Source organism: Palaemon carinicauda, chromosome 19 (assembly GCF_036898095.1).
Source record: "Palaemon carinicauda isolate YSFRI2023 chromosome 19, ASM3689809v2, whole genome shotgun sequence".
Taxonomy (NCBI): Eukaryota; Metazoa; Arthropoda; class Malacostraca; order Decapoda; family Palaemonidae; genus Palaemon; species Palaemon carinicauda.
This window is the reverse complement of record NC_090743.1, coordinates 121,412,805-121,432,484: the sequence shown is the minus strand read 5'-3', so window position 1 is coordinate 121,432,484 and position 19,680 is coordinate 121,412,805. Positions and strand designations below refer to the sequence as shown.

General features: G+C 48.1%; 1 protein-coding gene across 2 annotated transcripts in view; it reads right to left on the bottom strand.

Moving 5' to 3' along the window:
- Positions 1 to 19,680, bottom strand: part of LOC137658801 (uncharacterized) — a 286,791-nt gene that overhangs the window by 241,376 nt on the left and 25,735 nt on the right. Inside the window, exon 3 of one of the 2 annotated variants that reach the window (XM_068393850.1) lies at positions 4,770 to 4,931. The exons of the other annotated variant lie outside the window; for it this stretch is intronic. Within the exon in view, the coding sequence (XP_068249951.1) occupies positions 4,770 to 4,931 (162 nt within the window). The remainder of the gene's footprint in view (positions 1 to 4,769; positions 4,932 to 19,680) is intronic. 2 annotated transcript variants of the gene reach the window in all.

Here is a 19,680-nt window from a genome sequence, read left to right as displayed (position 1 = left end):
TCCTGAGACGACTGTTGGGAACTAGTCGGGCCAGAGAGGAGTGGTGACCGAGCAGGCGAAGCCAGCTCTGCGCCGGGAGCTTTTTTCGCCTGAGGAAGGTCTCTGCTACCTCCCTCAGCCTCTGAATCCTTTCATCTGTTGGGAAAACTTTGTGCATTATAGTGTCTATTCGCATGACCAGGTATACCAGTTCTTGAGAGGGAAGCAGGTGAGACTTCTAGAGGTTTACCAAGATCCCCAGATCCTGGCAAAACCTTAGAAGCTCGTCTCGGTGGCAAATCAGCCAGTCGTCCAAGTATCTTACGAGACGGATGCCAACTCTGTGAGCCTAAGATGACACTAATGCAAACACTCTCGTGAAGACCTAGGGTGCTGAGGAAAGACCGAAACACAGCACCTTGAACTGGTAATGCTTCTGGTCTAGCATGAATCTTGGATAATTCCTGGAAGACGGATGGATTGGGATCTGGAAGTATGCGTCCTTCAGGTCTAGAGTGCACATGAAGTCCTGCGGTCTTATTGCCTGTCTGACCATGTTGGCCATCTCCATTCTGAACGGGGTCTGTTCAACAAACCTGTTCAGAGCTGAGAGGTCAATGACAGGTCTACAGCCTCCAGATGCCTTTTTCAAAAGAAAGAGTTGACTGTAGAACTCTGGAGACCTGTCGTGGACCTCTTGGAGGGCACCCTTCCCCAACATGGTCTGGACTTCTGCCCTGAGGGCAAACTCCCTTCGCTTAGGAGTTCAATGGAAGAGGCACTCGAGTCAGTGGAGGGAGTGTGAGAGAACGGGACGCGATATCCTACACGAATCACCTCCATTGTCCAGGGGTTGGCCCCGCAATGAAGCCACCTCTGCCAGCAGCTCTGCAGGCATACCCCCACAGGTGGTTGTGTGGGAGGATTGCCCGTCCTAGTGGGATCAGCCTCGGCCAGATCCATCCTTCCCTTTGCCTCCACAAAAGAACTTCTTGCCTCGAAAAGCCTGTTTAGACACCTTTTGACCCTGATATTTTGGATCTCTAGCCATTTTTACCTGCAGTTTAGGAGCTTGTTTCTTCTGTGGTTGAGAAGTGTAGGGCCTGGCTGTCAAGAGCTTTCGGATGAGTGAGTCTTGGCTGGACTTCCTCCACTTCTCTGCCACCCGCTCAACGTCCCTGGGATTGAAAAGAAAGCTACCTTCAAAAGGAGCATTCCTGAGTCTCGCCACCTCAGCCTGAAGGAGTTGCCTATGGAATCTTCCTATACAGTATAGGCATCCCTCCTCTTCAAGATGGTGTTGGCGCAGAGGTTCACCATTTGATGGCAGAGGAACGCGATGGCCTCTGTACCAGACAATAGGAAAGTCTCCATAGACTTCTTGGTGGACTCCCGAGACCACTCCTGGGACCGGATCAGTTGCATACTAAAAAACCCAACCAGAAGCCGAGCCAAGGAGATGCCTGCATGGCGTACTTAGCGACTTTCTCCTGGTTGAGTATCTCAGACGCCGAGAACGAGACAGGCAGTCCCGTAAGCTTCTCAAAGGGCCTGCCCCTCAAGAGTGCCTCTATGGAGTGGTCGAGAGGAAAAGTAGGGAGAGACTCACCGAGGATTTCGTAGTATCTCCTCTGAAATACATATGGAGGAGAGAGGAGCTTGGATGATGAACTGACACGGAGGGATGAAGAAGAACCAGTTGCCTAGGACATTGCCTTCTCTTTGGCACTCCTCAACCCCTTTGACCAGGGCAGAGCTACACTGGCCTTCAGGGGTCTCTGAGTACCATAAAACTGGTCCAAGACCGTATCTTTACCATCCAAAGGGGCTGCCGGTGGTTTTGGCAGCCCACTGATGGAGTGAATGTAGGAGAGCAACAGCCAGAAGGCATGTTTGGATTCTTTCAATCCATCCTCCATTAGCCTAGGGCTAGTGGCAGCTGGCAAAGTGTCGTCCTCAAGATCGGTTTGCCCTTCCACTTCCCAGGATAAGAACCTTCGGGAAACGCGCTGCATGTACTCAAACCGTACGTGCAGCTAGGACCAGGAGGCCCAATGGAGCTACGAGAACCCAAAGGCTCAACGTAATGCCAGTCACGAGAGCCCTCGGGCTCAGCATGACAAGAATCTGAAAACTCTCTGTCATGAGAGTAAGACTCAACCTGACAAGGGTCATGAGAGCCGAAAGGCTTAGCGTAACTGGGCGAACCCGAAGGATTTTCGCGACCGAAAGCAGACGACTCCTTGCAATGAGAACCTGAAGGGTCAGCGTAGCATCCGGAACGAGAGCCCGCAGGCCCAGCGTAACTGGGGTTGCGAGACCCCGAAGGGTCAACACAACTGGAAACTGAAGTTTCCCTGCCACGAGAGCCCTCAGGCTCAACGTGAAGAAAGGCACGAGACCCCAAGGGCTTAGCGTAACCAGAGTTGCGAGACCCCAAAGGATCAATGAAACGGGAATCCGATGTTTCCCAGTCATGAGAGCCTGAGGGCTCAACATGACAAGAGGCATGCAAACCGGGGGATCAGTTTAACCACTGTTGCCAGAGCCCGAGGGGCTTAACGCAACCGGAACCTTTAGGTTCCAAGTCGCGAGAACCCAAAGGTTCAGTACAACGGAGGCCTGAGGGTCTCTCGGAGTCACAAGAACCCAAAAGTTCAACATGACTAGAGCCCGAAGGCTTGGAATCACACCAGCCCAAAGGGTTGCTGTGGCCTGATTGGTAACGTCTCTGCCTGGTGTTTGCCAGTCGGGGGTTCGAGTCCCGCTCAGACTCGTTAGTGCCTTAGTGTCTGCAACCTTACCATCCTTGTGAGCTAAGTTTGGGGGGTTTGGGGGAGCCTATAGGTCTATCTGCTGAGTCATCAGCAGCCACTGCCTGGCCCTCCCTAGTCCTAGCTTGGGTGGATAGGAGGCTTGGGCGCTGATCATATAATATATGTTCAGTCTCTAGGGCATTGTCCTGATTACTAGGGCAATGTCACTGTCCCTTGCCTCTGCCATTCATGAGCGACCTTTAAACCTTTAAACGAGAACCCGAAGGTTCAACGTGGCGGATGGCACGAGAGCTCAAAGGCTCAGCATAACTATTGTTGCCAGAGCTCGAGAGGCTTAACGCAACCGGAACCTAAGTCGCAAGAACCTGAAGGTTCAGCGCAACGGAGGCCTGAGGGTCTCACAGAGTCACGAGAACCCAAAGGTTCAACATGACGAGGGCCCGAAGGCTTGCAATCACACCAGCCCAAAGGTTGATCCCTACGAGACCCTGAAGGGTCAATGTGAGCAAAACCCACAGGTTCAAAAAGAAGTCTCCTCACAGCCAAAGGAGGAGAACATCAGGGATGGAGAAAGGTCACAAATCCCTCCACCCTATGAACCCCCGAAGAGGAACGTAAAGCTGACTCCGCCCAAGGGGGAGACTGTTCCAGCTCAGGAGCTACCTCCTCCGAAGGGAAGGTTTGTTCTCCCAAAAGAGAACTTCGCTTGAGGCAGGGCTCTACCTCAGCCCCTGGAGGAGAACCTCAAGCGTAACGAGACTGCCAATTACCAGTGGTGGTCTTCTCTCGCAAACGAGAGATGTGTTCCCCGGAAGGGGAAACCTGCCTCGGAGTATGCTATGCCACGACCCCTAGTAGATCAGCAACACCCTTGGCATCGGACACAGATTCAAAGTCTGACAGACAGGCTGCAGCGCTTGCACCCACAGAAAGAGGGTCGACCTCTGCGGAGGAAGGAGAACGCCTTCTCTCCGCTCCCAATTGAAGGAGTTCGAAACGAACTTCCTTTGAAAGGGGATCATCGACGCCCAGTGATGACCAAAAAGACAGGATGTCGGTTAATAACCAGGCGCTCCCTGGGGATAGGGACGAAGTTGACTCGCTAGGGGAGTCAAAGCCATCAATTAACCTACAGGGTTGATCTGGGGTAACCAGGTCTGCACTGCTACTCGGTTGTTCCCCGGAAGGGCCTGGCTGAAAAGCAACTTCGGAAAGAGGTTGGAGGGTAGAAGAAGCTCGCGATTTCTTTGATTTTGAGGAAGACACCAAAGGCGAAGAATCATGGTTAGCCTTCTTCTTCTTCCGGCGCCTGAACCTCTCCCACTGGGAGGCAGACCACTCCCTACACTGATCATAGGTGTCGTCCATAGAACACCGATGGCCCAGGAAAACCGGACACAGCAAGTGAAGGTCCGTCTCAGCAGATGACATAAAGGTACTGCATGCAGGGTCCTTGGGACCAGGACAAGTACGCATATAAGGGCTCCAGTCACACGCACAACCTGAAAATAGAAAAAGAGAAAGATTAGTTCAGGCAAGTCAATTGCGGGGAGAGAGCGACAGTATGTCCGCACTCTACTAAGCCAAAAAGCAAAGTGGTTACTCAACCATGAGGTGTGAGTGAGCGGGGTAGCTGGGCTACCCCAACCCCACCCGCTAACTAGAGGCTGGGGAAGTTATCCCTCACTAAAATTATCTTGGCTCGTCCTTCAGCTATGCTGAAAGTAATACCCTATAAATAATGGAGAGTTTGTATTTGCACTGGAACAAACACAAAACCAAACACTTATCGCAAATGAAGAAGAGATCCAATAGTTAAGGAGAGTAGCAATAAACTTACAGCAAAAGACAAAATTGACGTGATACGGTCGGGTAGACTGCTGTCTCCCCCACTTCCTTGTGCTCACAACAGCACTGACCTTGTTAAAGTTTCTATATCCATTCCAGCTCACTGAAAATATATTCCTATTAAAGAATGAATTTTTTGTTTTCATGCAGGAACTAATTACTTACCTTCTCTACAATCTAAATCAATGCGCAGAAAGCCAGGGTTACACATACACTTAATTTCATTTGAATACAGGTACGTGCTTACGTAAGGGGTAGGTCTCTCCATACAGTATTCATTTTCGCCACATTTCTTTTGCTCACAGCTCTTATCAAATATATCTAGACCTGGAAAAAGATGTAACATTAGTATCAAGAAATTTAAATTGTGATCCGAGATTCCTCACTAATGTCTCTACTTAGAAAAACTTTTGGATATGAAATTAGATAGAAAAAGATAACAAATCTTCAAAGTAAATTGTACTCTCCCTAACTACATGCATACAAACCTGAGTCATTTAAATAGATGTATGTCCTCTGTGTGCGCTGGAGGACAGGTAGGGACATCTGCCTGCATGATTGTATCACATCAAGGACGGAGGAGAAAAATTACAAATTTGGAAGAAATTTGTATTTTTCCTAACAATAAAAACCTATAGCTATTTATAGAGATTATACTTTCGGCGAAGCTGGAAGGTAACCATAAGACTTTTACCGAGGTGTAAACTACCCTACCGCTAGTTAACGGGGTAACCACCCGACTCACACACACCTGTATGTCTCATAACTTTTTATTGCAGGCAGGATTTCTTGGGGGACAGGTGATGGCGGTCCAATTTCCATAAATAGCTACAGGTTTGTATCGTTGAAAAAAATACAAATAATTTCCAAATTTGTAATTATTTCGACACTAAATACAAACCCTCGCTATTTATATGGATTGATTCACTCCTTAGGAGGGTGGAAATCCAAACCAACTGGTTTGTCTTTGACCCAGGGTTTTCCCATACAGGTGGAAATCCAAACCAACTGGTTTGTCTTTGACCCAGGGTTTTCCCGTACATGCTCTGTACGTAACAGGGAGAAACCCTGATACCTTGCTAAACAATTCGTTCAAACCACAGTTAACAACCTGAATAATCTGTGGGAATGTGTGATACTAGCAGTGTGAGTAGTCTAGGTAAGAATTCTCAGTAATGTAGGAATCTTAGAATCAACCATAGACGTTACCCAATCCCACCCCACCAGGGTCAAATCCATAGGAACAAATAAAAGAGTAAATTTTGATTTGAAATATTTTGATTAGACTGCTCGAGAATATTAAGGTATCACATCTTGGAAAGGAAATTTGCATTCTCCACTATTGGCACAAGGAGAGTATACTTCCCAGATGGTCCACTCCATACCTTACCCAAAGGTAACAATATCTCTGTGTCGGTAAACGCATTGAGAACCCTCATGAGAGTCAGAACCTGCCAGAATGCATGTTACGACTCTTTCTGCTCTCCTTCCAATGTTGGACTTGCAGCAAAGTTTCCTTCTTCCACCAGCGAGAGCTATTCTCAGGGTGGGTTGGGGACATTCCTAGAGTGACAGGCTGCATCTGCAGCCTTAGAAGTCCTTGAAGAGGACTTCGGAAGGGTCTTGAAGTCCTTAGATTCCTTCCGAGGAAGGAAGTAGGATTCAAGCATCGAAGGCCGGATTGTCGTGTCCCTCCCGACTTCAATCGGTGATGGAGAAATCTCCATGACTCCCTTGGCAGAGATGAGGTAGGGGTGTCCGGTGGGAGATACAGGAGGAGCAGGCCTCGATGGCCTAACAGGAGTCAGCTTTACACCCGGGGAAGAGACCACGTCTGAGACTCCTCTCTTCCTCTTCAGGGGAAAAGAAGAAGCCGTGGTTCCTTGCAGTAGGTCTGCTGGAGCTGACGGATGTTCCGAAGAGCGTGCAGACAGAGCAGGGTTGAAGGCTTGCACCACTGCTCTGACCATAGCACTGAACCACAGTTGTTGACTGACTGATGCACTGTCAGACAGATCTCCTGAAGGGAAAGGGACCAAAGGTTCCCTGCAAGGATTATCTGCTCTTGATGGGTCCGCCTTAGGGGAAGACAGCTTCGGGATTCTTAACTCTTCTGTGGAGACCCCTTCCCCTTTCCCGAGCAGTCGCGCTACAAAGCATTTGCGGGGAGGGGAATGAGGCGATGGTTACCTATTGATTCGATGTTCCTTAAACCTAGGAGCCTCTAGAACCTGCTCATGGGCATGGCGCAAGTGGGCCGGTGAGTGCTGGTGCATTGATGAGCGCTGGTGGGTCAGATAGCGTTTGTGCGCACGAAAGTGCTGGCGCGCAGGAGAGCGCTGGCGCACAGGAAAGCGTTAATGGGCAGGAGAGCACTATCACACAGGAGAGCGCTGTTGCACAGTAAGGGGCTGCATAGGATGATGCTGGTGTGCAGTTTCCAGTGAATGCGCAAGAGAACGACGGCGCGCAGTACGGCGCTGCGCAGGAGGATGCTGGTGGCAAATTTCCGGTAAATGCGCTGGAGAGCGCGGGTGTCTAAGTGACCACTGGTGAACTGGAGAGTGCCAGCGAGCTGGAGGGTGCTGACAAGCCGGAGAGAGCTTTGTCACAGGAGAGCGCTGATGCGCAGTAGAGTACTGGTGCTTGTGTACCGGAGGGCGCTGTTGGTTTGGAGAGTACTTTCATGCAGGAGAGCGATGGTGAGCCGGAGACCGAGGCTGTGCATGAGAGATCTGACGCCTCAGGGAGTGCTGTTGCGCAGGGTAGCGCTGACAAGCTCAAGCTGGAGAGTGCAGTTGCGCTGGTGAGCGCAGGTTGGCTGGCGAGCGCTGGCAAGCTCGCAAACGTTACTCTTTGGATCGGTGGGGCTGTGCTGGAAAGCGCCAGCGATCGGAAGATCACTGGGGTATTGGAGAGCGCTGAGGACGAGCAGAAGGCTAGAGGCTAGGCGAACGTTTAAGCCCTGGAGAGAGATGACGCGCTGGAGTGAAGACACTCTGGAAAGCGTTGGAGTGCAGGCTGGCGATAACGTGTTGTTGGAGAGCACTGGTGCACTGCAGGGCGCAGGCAAGCTGGAGAGCATTGTCAAGCAGCTGAACGCTTAAGTAGAACCTCCGGAGGATGTACAGGAGACAGGAACGGTGACGGAAGGTCAGCAGGTCGGCAAGAAGGGTAAACTGGACCAGGGATGTGCCCTTTGGAAGGGCGAACATCCAACGATGAGGATCACAAACGATCCACAGAAGAGTCCAGGGTCGAAGTCCAAGGGCTAGCGGCAGCATCGTCAGGAGAAAGACCAGGAACGGGCGGAGGTCGAGGGCCAGAAGACGACAGAAGCAGAGGCTCCTCTGCGGGGGACGGCTGCAAAGACGAGGCTGAAAAGCTGAAGAGGTACCTTTTCACCGATGGTGATGAGCGACCTCTAAGGCGAAGTGGAAGGCGAGCTCTGTAACGGAAACGCCCTCTAGGGGCCATGGGATGAGCAAGCTGACCTTGAGCAGCAGTCCTCTTAAGAGGAGTCTATAAGAGAACTCCCCCGAGGGGGAAAAATACTAGCAGGACAGACAGACGATGGATTTAAGTTTCCCCCTCAAAGGATGAGCAGGAACGGGGAGAAACGTAGTTGGCAGCAACAGCTGGAGAGTCTAGAGGGGCAGGGGCATCGGTAGCAACCACAAAAGATACCTCTGACACCACAATGTCGACTAGAGCTAGAGGATCTACCTTCGAAGTCGACGACAGCTGCACACTTGCACCGCGGAGGATAATATGCAGTAAGGAGTCCTTGGAAGGCAGACCCAGATACCCCAAGGACGACCACAGAAGAGGCTGAACAAGTAAGAGCTTCGGAGGAAGTCCGGGAGGGAGAAGAAGACGTCTTGGGTTTTTTCCCTTCGAAGGAACCTTCAAAAAAGAAATATCTCGCTTTGACTTCTTCTTTAGCTGTCGCCCAAACCTTTCCCACCAGGAGGCAGACCGCTCCCGACACTCACTACACTTATTACCACTATCACACCGTTGACCTCTGCAGGCAAGACAAAGGGTGTGGTGGTCGGTGTTCACGGCTGACATGAAGGTCTAGCAAGGCCGGCCTTCAAGTCCAGGCCAGGTCTGCGTGGTCACAGAAGTCAACACAAACACACATTATTGAAGAGAAAGCACAAACAAAAAGCATTAATGGCAATCCAAAATATGACTTGGTGAGGATGAAGAACAGCAACGACCGCTCACCATCCGAGCCAAAAGAAAAGTGAGTTAAATCGTGAGGATGAAGAACGGCAACGACCGTTCACCATCCGAGCCAAAAGCAAAGTGAGCTAAATCACCGGTGTGTGAGCAGGAGAGGTAGCAAACCGTAACCCTCCAAACCCTGCTAACTAGCAGCAGGGTAGTTTACACCTTGCTAAAAGTCTTATAGCTACCTTCCAGCTTCACAGAAAGTATAATCCTTATAAAAAGCGAAAGTTTATATCTAGTGTCGGAACAAGTGTAGCTTAAAGGACTCGGGTTTGTATAGTTACGAAAAATACAAATTACCCTAAAAATTTATGATGTTCCTAAATGCTTAAAGGTCACTCATGAATGGCAGAGGCAAGGGACAGTGACATGGCCCTAGCAAGCAGGGCAATGCCCTGGAGACTGACCATATATTATATGGTCAGCACCCAAGCCTCCTCTCCACCCAAGCTAGGACCAGGGAGGACCAGGTAGTGGCTGCTGATGACAACAGATAAGATTTATGGGCTCCCCCCAAACCCCTCTCCTTAGCTCATAAGAATGATAAGGTTGCAGACATTAAAGGAACTAACGAGTCTGAGCAGGACTCGAACCAACGACTGGCAAACACCAGGCAGAGACTTTACCAATCAGGCCACAACAACAAATCATTGTCCTTTAAATAGGAGACATGTCTTTGGGTAGAGTGTCTCCAAGAACTAGATTGGAAGGTTTTTCTTCCTGAACATGTGATCCTTCCTGGTCCTGTGAGGCAACAAGGAGGGTGACTCCAACAACCTTATAACAGATAATCATAGAGATGTAGAAGCTGTTAAGGCCTTGGCTAATATTGGCAGTCTTGCTTGAAAGGCGCTCTGTTGCATAACTGATAAGCAACAGTCATCCAACCACTGCGCAACAGTTGAGGCTGCCTCTCCCCCTCCACAGGAGAAAAAGAAAAGGGAGAAGGGCTAATCATTCCGCTTTTCCTCGAGACATGCTGGACGTGTTACCTTGGACCAGATGCACACTTGTCCGCTACAGTCCCTGTAGGACCTCAGGAATCTCAGACTCAAATATTTGTAGGGAAAGGCTTGAGCAGGATTTGGGTCTTTGTAACATCCCTCTGTAACTGACATGATGAGATAGCCTTTAAAACTCCTACCTCTTGCCAAATCAGAGAAGAGAGAGAGAGTCTTGAAGAAAACACCTTATGATGCCATCAGGTAGTAGGAGCTATACAAGTTCAAACACTCAGAAAGAGGACCAACTGACCCCAGAGTAGATAAGACTGCTCTGACCTTCCTTCAAGCATGTACTATTCCACTGAAGAGGATGGACCCAAACTCTACCAAAAAGCTTATTTAGCAGAGACAGGAGAGGAAGTACATGTTCTGCTGTGAAAAAGCTCTGGCAATGGAGACACTTTATGAACCCCAACAGTGAGTGTCTCTGGGACTTTCCTGAAAGCTGGCAGAACATGACACCACTCGATACACCCCAGTGTCCTGCATGGAAGGGACCACTGTTTCTCTTGCCAAAGGCGAAAGATTGCATCCTTACCCTTGATCGTCTAAGTAGTTGGTGTCCAGTCAAAGACGGTGCAAAAAGCTGTCACACTGGTTTCATCTTCAACTGACCGACCCCTAAGACGTAAAAAAAAAAAGTAACAATCAATATCCACCTGAGCAACATCGGGCTCAAGGATGAACATAACCGATACCCTCATCAGCCTCCCGCCAAACTCCCAAACCCTGATGCTATTGGTCAGCCATGAGCTCCGAATGGAAAAAAACACTGAGGCTAAGGATGGGCGCAACTCACAACCTTCCCCCGGCCTCTTTATTCAGATATGCTTGATTGACCTCAAAGATATTAGTGAACAGGAAAGTACTGTCACTTCCTCCTGAAGGAGAAGACTAATTGCTAAGGCCCAAGGAACTGAGAGAAAGGCCTTTCTATGCAACCAGCCTTTTGTCAACAACTCCCACAAGGGAAGTCCCCCACAAAAAGAAAGGGGAGAGAGAGAACACTGGTACTTTGCAGGGTTCCTACTCAAGAACAATTCAAGCATGCCGCATTAGGCCTGCAACAGAAGAATCCCTACTGAAGAAGTGACACTCCAAGCAAACTAAGTAATGCTCAAAGAAAAGTTCATCGCCTGACAGGTCAGCAGCTCTATCTCTTCCGTAGGTGAACTACCTACAGTCCTGCCCTTCACAAGATACACATTACATGGAACAGAATGTTTGTATCTTTGAAGGAACAAATTTCACTTTACCACTTGCTCACCTTCTATGCACTTCTCCTATTAAGCAAACGCACTTGCAAAATAAAAAAAAATAAACAAATGATTATTGCAAGCGAAGTAAGAAAAGATCAGACAGCCTGGAGTTCGAGTCCCACTCAAACTCGTTAGTTTCTTTGGTTACTGCAACCTCACCATCCTTGTGAGCTAAGGATGTGGGCTTTGGAGGAGCCTACAGATCTATCTGCTTGGGTGGAGAGGGGGCTTGGGCGCAGATCATATGTCAGTCAGTCTGTAGGGCATTGTCCTGCTTGATAGGTTAATATCACTGTCCCTTGCCCCTCCCATTCACGAGCGGCCTTTAAACCCTTAAATGATTATGTACATACTCTTTGCTTTGTGGACAAAGGGAAAAGTGATGTGATATATATGTGTGATACTGCCACATACATCCATGTGATAAATGTAATGGAGGGTGACAATTTAAACCAGTAGGTTCTTTAAAATCTTGTATAATGAAGATAAACGGACATAAATGTAACAAGCAGAGGGAAGCAGGTCCATGCTTGTCGATACAGTGACCACTGAACAACGACTGACTACTGTATGCACATGGCGGAAAGAAAAGCAGTGTTGACACATATAATTACATTGTTGCCACGATGCATAATGAAAAAGTGGTCTTACAGTATATGTAATAGGAAAAGATAAATGGAAATAAATATCATTCTTCTACAAAATAATAATAAAGCAAATGTACATTAATGTTCATAAACTGTACGTAACATAAATAATATACAGCCTAACATTAGATATCTATACACCTCCCTCCCCCTTTACGCTCGTAGCAGTGTCTCGAGCGGAACGGTAATTTCTCTGAGCTAGTCGAAGTGAATGACGAGGGACATTGGAGCGTTCGGATGATGGCTCTCTTTCCTGGCCAGAACAAGGGGACACAGGGTCTTGGGGAGAGGTGTCATCACTTATATTAGTCACTGGGCGTAAATGTCGTCGGTTTTGAAACCATACACAACCACTTGGAAGGCGTACTTCATACTTTCTGGCCATTCCGTGGCCCATCACGGTACCAATCTTGTCCCATCGAAGTGTCGTTGCGTCCTGTATCCTGACTCGTTGGCCGATGGTGAGCTTGGGTAGATGGCGGGCATGAGAGTTGAAAAGGCTCACGGCCTGGTCGGTTTGGGCAGCAGTGCGGCGGTCGTAATCTTCGGTCTTAGTTTGCCACTCCTCTTTGAATGATCTGGGGTGGGCTGGAACACAAGTGCGGAGAGGACGGCCATAGAGAATCTGCGCAGGGGAGCGTCCAGCAGGGTTCGGTGTATTCCGAAGCTCCATCAGTCCTCTATCAAAGGCTTCACAATCTATGTTCCCGGATGGGGCAGTCTTGAGGATAAGGTGTTTCACAGCTTTCACAGCAGCTTCTGCGTGTCCATTAGACTGAGGGTAATGTGGAGATGTGATGATGTGATGAACTCCCCAGCGGTCAGCAAATTGCTTGAAGTCGTGGCTGGAAAATGGGGGTCCTCCATCAGTTCGTAAGCGGAGTGAAACACCAACCTCGCGAAAGAAAACACAGAACATTCTTGTAACTCTGGCTGTAGTTGTGTCATGTCCACAGGGAACAACCACAGGCCAGCCTGAAAGTCTATCTGCAATAACAATGAAGGATTTCCCTGCTACGTGGAAGAAGTCAGCCGACACACTTTCAAAGGGCCGGGATGGGTGGTCGTCACACATGTAAGGTTCCTGTTGCTGACTAGGGAGAAGCTGTTGGCAGGCCTCAAAGCTTTCTACTTTACTCTTAATATCTGCATTGATGCCTGGCCAGAATACTGTCTGCATTGCACGACGTCGAGTAGCTTCAATCCCTCGGTGGCTGTCGTGGAGTCGATCCAAGGTGCGTCGACGGAGGGCTGCAGGGAGGACGATCCGGGGTCCATACAATACCAACTCTCCATCCGCGTAAAGGTTGTCCCGCAGCTTCTAATACGGGAGGGCGGAAGCGTGGAGATCATAGCGGTTGGTGGGAAAGCCATTGGATACGTAATGAACGAGACGACTGTAATCTTGATCCTGAGATGCGGCCATGCAGATCTCTTGTAGTGACTTATCCTCTTCGATGATGGGTCCTGTTGCCTGGTCGTCAGTAGAAGTGGCGGTGCTGGCAATGATACGCCGGACATGTGCAGTCGAAGTAGTGCATTCTTCTTCATCTTCAGGTGTGGGGCGACTGGTTGGGGAGCGGGACAGGGCATCTGGTATGCAAAGTTGTTTCCCTGCGCGCCATACTGCAATGAAGATGTAGGGGGCCACTTTCATCTTGAGACGTTGAAGGCGTGGATTCTCAATAGCATCCAGAGTGTAGTGATTGAGAATCGGTATCAAGGGACGATGATCAGTCATTAAGGTGAAATGCTGAAGCCCGGACAAGTAGAGCCGGCACTTAGCTATAGCCCAAGTGACTGCAAGTAGCTCCAGCTCTATGGTGGCGTAACGAGTCTCAGTATCCGTAAGGAAACGAGAGCCACACTGGACGAGACGCATCTGACCTCGGCCGTTATCTTGAAGGAGGACATAGCCGAGACCATATAAGTGTGAGGCATCTGTTTGTAGAACTACAGGCGAGGCAGGATTGAAGGGTGCTAGGACAGGAGGTGAAGTCAGAGCTGTCTTGACTTTCTTAAATGCTCGCTCATGGTCGGGCATCCAGACGAATGAACATTTGGGGCTCATAAGTGGACGTAGGGGCTGTGCTGCTGCAGCGATGTCTGGAGTGAAGTCGGCAAGTTGATTGACACGACCCATAAACGACCTGTCATCTGTCATGTTAGATGGTGTAGGAAAGTCCCGTATAGCTGATACCTTGTCAGGGTCTACTGCAATACCATCGGATGATAAGACATAACCGCAAAAGTTAACTTTAGGGGCAGCTACAGTGAACTTGTCCTTGTTGAGGGTGATGCCATATTGACGGCATCTGGTTAGCATCTGGTGCACGTGTTGTAGGTGGGAAGGGAGATCCTCGACGGAAAGGAGGATATTATCTACAACCTTCACACAGTTGGGAACACCTTGTAGTGCCATATCTTCACGGAGGCAGTATGCATCACCTGTTGCTGAAAATCCCATTGGCCCGCGAAAGTGCTGGAATCTTCCGTACGGAGTTATAAATGTAGTCAGGTGGCGGTCCTCTTCTGCCAACTCCATTTGCCAATAGCCATGCAGGGCATCCGCTGTGGTGAAGTACTTCGCAGTAGGAGAGATATTGCTGACAGCATCATGGGGCGTTGGTGATGGGTGTGTAGGGCGGGCTACCTGAGAATTTAGATGGGTGTGATCCACAGTGATGTGCACACCTTTGTCCTTGGGTACCAAGACCATGGGATGGCACCATTCAGAGGGTTTGTCGCCTGCTGGTCTGATGATTCCTTGTTGCACCAAGGAGTCAAGTTCTTCTTTCACTTGATCTCTGAGAGCAAACGGAATGGGCCTGGGCGTATGGACAGCGAAGGGTGTAGCGCCAGGTTTCAGGTGAATCCTCATTGGAGGGCCTGCCATTTTCTTTAGTGGCTGGGTTTGTAGATCCTTCTTGGATATGAGGACGTCGCTGAAGTGCCGAAGAAAATAGTCCTTAATAGCTGCAGGTGACGTCATGGCGGAGGCAGGAAACTGAGCGCATCTGTTGACATGTGTTACCTTGAGGATAGGCTTCGGGAAGTCCGGTGACACTATGGCAAGGGCTCGGCAATGTTCACGAGAGAGGAGGGGAGTCTGGATATCCTCATGAACATGTATGGTTGCTGAGCAAGACTTGTTGCCAAGACGAAGTTTTGCCTGGAAGTATCCTACAGCTGGTGTCATGGGGGATCCATCTGCTGTCACAACGTCTGTCATGGGCGGAGGTTCAAGGCTTGCCCGAGGTGGCAGAGTGCATCCAAATGTATGGTGCCGATCACTGTGATGTCTGCTCCTGTATCGGGGATTAGCTGGATATGTGATGATATACAGTATCGCCAAATGACAGAGAGACAGTAACTGGTGTGGGGGACTCACTACCCGAGTTATCACCCACGAAACGGCAGCTGGTGTTTGACTTAGTAGTAGGAGGTGAAGCTGTATACCCAGTCTGACTTTTCTTGGTAGACATACACATCTTCTCAAAATGTCCCTGTTTCTTGCAGCTATTGCACTGAGCTTCCTTAGCAGGGCATTTCTGAGTGCGGGGCCAATGACCCGTTCATCCACAGTTATTGCATGATGCACCAGTGGCTGGGCATTGTCCGGAATCGTGTTTGCGAGAGCAATATTGACAAGGGTCACTGTTATGAGACTGGTGAGAATGTTGATCAGGAGATCGATGAGAAGTCCTCTTCTGTAGACGCTGGTTCTTCTTGTATGTAGATACTGCGTTGACTTGGCTAGGGGAAGATGCAATGGCTGAAACAGTTGCACGTGTAGATTCGTAGGAGCGGCAGCATGTCACAAACTCTGCGAGGGTAGATGAGGGTTGGAGGGGGATAAGACGTTGTATTAACTCTTTGTCTCTCACACCCATCAAAATTACCATCTGCAATTGCCGTTCAGTGCAATAGGTGGGGTTGCCAGTGCATAAGTCCACTTCATCAGCGAGATCCTTGAGGCGTGCGTAGTAGTCTGTAAATGATTCTCCGACAGCTTGTTTACAGGACAACAATTCCCTGCGTCGTAAGGCTTCATTTCTAAGGCTACGAAAGTGCTTCTGTAGTGTATCCAACACCTCTGTAAGGGAAAGTGATGTGTTGGGAGGGATGCCCAGTGTATGCGTAAGCAGGCGCTGGACGTCCAGGGAGATGCAGGTTCTCAGGTGAATCAGCTGGGAAGTTTGATGTAATCTATCAAGGCCAACTAATGCTGCATAATCCTCAAAACGCAGTCTCCATTGGCGAAACGCTTGATACGTTGCATCTTGTTGCAAGAGAGGTGGGGGATGGACCGTAGGCTTGCTAGAAGTTGTAGGTGTATGCACTGAGAAGTCAGGGGTTGGGGGAACAGGTGTAACAGGAGGTCCAATTATGGGGTTAGGTTGCTGGGGTTACGATGCCGCAATCTGTCCTGATAGCAAGGAGAAAGGGGACATGAACCGCTGGTTGTCTTCCTGTCTTGATTGCTCCACCTGTAGTCTGAAGGTCTGCTCCTCTTGTCGTCGTCGGTCTTGTTCTTGCAGGCTGGAAGTCTGTAGAAAATGGATGAGATGAAGTATATCATTACTGTGGTCTCCTGACCTATTGGGAGTCAGGGGAGGAGGGAGAGTGGTGCTGGTATCTTCATCAGCAGTGGGGAGGTGCAAAGGTACTTCGTCCGTCGTCAGACCCTCCGTTTGATCCTCTGCCTGATCCTCTGTCTGATCCTCTGTCTGATCCATTAAATCAATTAGCTGTTCCTCTTGCTCAGCCATATTGAGTTTGGTGTCGTAAGAGAGCTTGAAATCTGTAAAGAGCCAGAAAAATATCCAAATCGCTGTATGTAAGCGAAAGAAATCACTTTGGATAGTTAAAAATTACAATGTTTGTCAGTGAGCTTGTGAAATAAGCGGCAGTAGGGTAAGATGAGCGAGTGTGTGTTGCGATCAGAGGGGAGGCGGGCGGGGTGAGTAAGCGTGCCTCTGGGCGAGAGCCTCGGGCCTCAGTCACCATCGATGCATGAAAGAGGGAGGATGTGTGGTGGGACGGCATAGAAAAATGGCGCCAGAGTTCAAATGTCCTAAAAAAAATGTTGGCAAGGACACTAACATAATACAACACAGCACTGTAACACACTGACACTCTAACCCTGCACTGCACAAACACTGTATCGTTCTTAAGAGACACTGTAGTTAAAATCTTGAGTCACTGTAAGGGATCCAATGTGCGAGACGAGACGAGAAGTAAACAACAATGGCGGTCGTCGTCTTGGAATCCTTAACGTCCGGTTACTCACTGCGCCATGTGTGTGATACTGCCACATACAGTGAACCCTCGCTACTTCGCGGTTCGACAATCGCGGATTCACCACTTCGCGGGTTTTTTCCATAACCCATATATATATATACATATCGCGGATTTTCCGGAAAATTCGAAAGTACCGCGAAATCTGAAGACAACCAAATACGATATTTTGTTACCTGTAATTCCATTAATACTGTAATTAGTAATATCTGCTCTTACTGATTGTTCATTGCATTACATATGATATATAATTCAGCACAGAAAGAAATAAAACACGAAAAGAGAATGTGATCATACGATAATACAGTACTGTATACAGTACGTAGTAAAATTAAATCGAACATGAAACGCAAATCAGATGCAGTCATACCATATTAGAATGGTGTAAGGCTGCTGTTGACTACTACTGTACGTACAGTACTACAAATGTAATGGATGTGCTTCTTTTCCATGAATCTTTTGTATGTATACGTACGTAGTACAGTACTGCATCCAATAATATTCTTTGTTGCAAAAATCACATTTCGAATAAGCGTACGAGAGAGAGAGATAGAGATAGAGAGAGAGAGAGAGAGACACACACACATCCTACAGTACAACAAAAGCGTAAAATAGCGTACGTAAAGCTGTATTATTATTACAGTACTGTATTGTTATTATTATTATTATTGTTGTTGTTGTTAATAAAATTATTATTGTTATTATTATTATCATTATTATTATTATTATTACTGTATTACTGTACTGTACTGTATTATCCTACGATAATTCAGTACTGTATACAGTACGTAGTAAAATTAAATCGAACATGAAACGCAAATCAGATGCAGTCATACAATATTAGAATGGTGTACGTAAGGCTGCTGTTGACTACTACTGTACGTACAGTACTACAAATGTAATGGATGTGCTTCTTTTCCATGAATCTTTTGTATGTATACGTACGTAGTACAGTACTGCATCCAATAATATTCTTTGTTGCAAAAATCACATTTCGAATAAGCGTACGAGAGAGAGAGAGAGAGAGAGAGAGACACACACACACACATCCTACAAAAGAATAAAACACTGTAGCATACGTAAAGCTATTAAATATTGTTATTATTATTGTTGTTGTTGTTAATAAAATTATGATTGTTATTATTATTATCATTATTATTATTATTATTACAGTACTGTACTGTATTATTATCATTATTTATTATTATTACGGTATTATTAATCTACGTACGTTCGGTATGCGCGGGGCATCTTCTATGAGTTGGTAACCTACGCATCATATACTGTAAGACGGGTTGTGATTGGTTCAAGCGCTGATAGATGACGAATCAGAACTCAAGTTTTGTTATCTAGCCTGTGATTGGTGTTTTGCCATCATCTCCAACCCGCAGCATCTAGGTTCTCGCGGGGCCGGGTCGTCCACTTTCTCTTACCGCGTATCGCTGAGTAGACGTTCTTAAGTTTGTGAATCTGTGCTGTGTGCGACTTTTTTAAGTTGAACTTTTTGTCAAATCCTACTGTAATGGCTCCCAAGCGTTCTGCTTCTCTTAAGGCTGGTAGTGAGCCTAAACGCCACCGAAGGATGATGACGATAGCTGAGAAGGTTACGCTTCTCGATATGTTAAAAGATGGTAGAAGTTACGCGGCCGCTGGGCGCCATTTTGGCATCAACGAATCTACTGTTCGCTATATCGAGAAGGACGAGGCGAACATTAGAAAGACGGCTGCAATCACCTTTAGCAGATCAGCGAAGCGAGTCGTTACAACGCGTAATAAAACGATCGTACGCATGGAAGGTGCTTTAGCTGTGTGGATTGCCGACTGCCGGAAGAAGAACATAGCCTTGGATACGAACACCATCCAAACAAAGGCTTTGAGCTTATATGAGAATTTTGCTGCAAAGGAACCTAAAGACGACGACGGCAACCATGCTGAAGATGATGATGATGCAGATGATCCTCAACCAGGGACATCCACTGATTCCCAGCCTCAGAAACGTTTTTACACCAGCAAAGGATGGTTCGCGAAGTTTCAGAAACGCTTCGCCCTGAAAAGCGTTTCCCTGCATGGGGAGGCTGCTTCCGCTGACACTGCCGCTGCTGAAACTTACGTGAACCAGACGTTCAAGAATATTATCGCCGAAGGTGGATACAAGCCGGAACAAGTCTTTAATATGGATGAGACCGGCTTGTTTTGGAAGAGAATCCCGTCGCGAACTTTCCTGTTCAAAGAGGAAGCCAAAGCCTCTGGCTTTAAAGCATTCAAGGATCGCGTTACCCTCGTGATGTGTGGCAATGCTGCTGGATTTTTGCTAAAGCTGGGGCTTATTTATAAGTCGAAAAATCCTCGCGCTTTGAAAAATAAAAATAAGAATCTCCTTCCCGTGTACTGGATGCATAATCAAAAAGCATGGATTACGAAGATGCTGACCTCCAACTGGTTCCATCAGTGTTTTATCCCGCAAGTCAGCAAATATCTCGTAGAGAAGGGCTTGCCATTCAAGATCCTTCTCCTTATGGATAACGCTGGTGGACACACAACTGACCTGTCGCATGAGGGCATTCAGGTTGAGTTCCTGCCACCCAACACCACGTCATTAATTCAACCGATGGACCAGGGGGTTATC